Source organism: Temnothorax curvispinosus, unplaced genomic scaffold (genome assembly GCF_003070985.1).
Source record: "Temnothorax curvispinosus isolate PA1 unplaced genomic scaffold, ASM307098v1 QBEX01006817.1, whole genome shotgun sequence".
Taxonomy (NCBI): Eukaryota; Metazoa; Arthropoda; class Insecta; order Hymenoptera; family Formicidae; genus Temnothorax; species Temnothorax curvispinosus.
In genome coordinates, this window is record NW_020216597.1 from 1 (window position 1) to 1,744 (window position 1,744).

The window sequence follows — 1,744 nt, forward strand, 5'->3', positions numbered from 1 at the left end:
AGTGTCCCTGATTATGAAGTTTTGGTATGTTACTTGATCTCTCTTTCTCTCCGATAAAAATTCACGATTACGTTCACATATTAATGTACAATTTATTTCTACTAGTCGAATGAACCACCGGAAACGATCAGCTTGGCATCATTCTCTCAAAAGTTTAGACCGCGGCCTTTGCAATATGTACCTTCACCACCGTACATGATGAAATTATCCCCACGATTGACCAATGATCCTTTGATATCCAATGCCTCTGTATCCATTCCGAAAAAGACGAATACTGGTGGTATGGTGAATGGTTTTCCGCTCAAGTTACTCGAACTTATGGTCAAAGTGAACAAAATATTATTAACTAAGAAGAGTAAAATCAAGAAATTGAAAGAGATGAATGGGGAAGCTGAGAAGAGACGCTCCTTAGGTGAATCGCTTCCTCCCGATTTTGAAAAAAAATACGCAGGGTACGATTAGCTAAATACATAAAACATTTTGTTGATAAAAAATATTTAAGGGATACCTAATTTAAATATAATGTATCGTGGTGTCTTTAATGTACTATATTGTCATTTCCAGAATTATTGTTGAATTGGAGAGAATGAATGGAGCTCTCCAAGATTTTTTGAACGAGATACAAGAATTGTGTCAAGAAATGGCGCCCGAACCGAGCGTGGCGGCGATGTTAGCACCGTCACATCTCCGAGAGAAGTGCAAGCAAGAAGCGACAGATATGGTCGCTAAAAATAATATAATAAACGATAAAGGACCAGGAAAAATGACTCAATTGGTGACGGATTTGACTGCGTTGATGTTACAAGTGAAAGTAAGTATAAATGGATATTTTTGCTAAATTTATTTTGCTCCTCACTTGTCTGATACTAAAACCATTATTTTCTCTAACGCAGAGCTTATCGGATTCCGATCAAAACGCATACGAGCTCAAAGTATTGCAAGGTACCATGGAACAAATAAGATCAAAACTCAGTCCGGAGAATCAGCAAGTATTTCAAAACTGCGTAGAAATTCATATGCAGCACATTCAAGTAGGCTTAGGGCAGATGGGTCCTCTAACGCCGTTTATGGCGCAAAGAGTTTAAAGATGAAGCAAAAACTATCGTGTATTCTCACGAAATGTACAGTACGACAGACGATCACGGCATCACGATATTTTTTAGAAAACAAGAAACTAATTCCTGTATTTTCTCAACTCTTGTATAGGCCATAATAATATATTTCCACGTAAAATGCATGTCTACACAATATACATGTATGATTTAAGCAATTATATTAGTTTTGTATTTGTATATACAGAATATATTTGTCCTTTAATTTCTTTAATGATGACATGCTCATGAAACACTTAGAAGAAAGTTCGTGTATTATTGGGTAATACTACTGAAAATATTAAATATCTAAGAATCCATTTTTTCAGGTTTTTATGTACTTTATGTATCATTTAATTAGAGATAAACACAATTCATTGTCTATTCAATTACGATATTACTATATGTGCGAAATTATATTCCTTGAAATCTAAAAAGAAACATCAGACTTGTATATATACAATCGGTTTATATAGATAATTCTATAATTTGTTATAAGAGGCTCTTCTCAGTGCAAATGTAATTAAAAAGCTTCAGCTAATTATAAGAAATTTATTGTCATGAATAAAGTGTCTTTCAATCTATTTGTATCTAAAAATTACTTCTGCTGATATTTTTCTCGTGAATTATCTCACGAAAAGATTATTAGATAT

General features: G+C 33.6%; 1 protein-coding gene across 1 annotated transcript; it reads left to right on the forward strand.

The window, feature by feature from the left end:
• Nucleotides 1-6: 6 nt before the first annotated feature.
• On the forward strand, nt 7-1,675 carry LOC112456416 (protein lin-9 homolog; the record flags this gene model as incomplete). Its single annotated transcript, XM_025018917.1, has 4 exons — nt 7-24; nt 106-452; nt 565-811; nt 894-1,675. Coding segments are annotated over 4 exons (804 nt in total), but the record flags the coding sequence as incomplete, so codon positions are not given.
• Nucleotides 1,676-1,744: the final 69 nt, after the last annotated feature.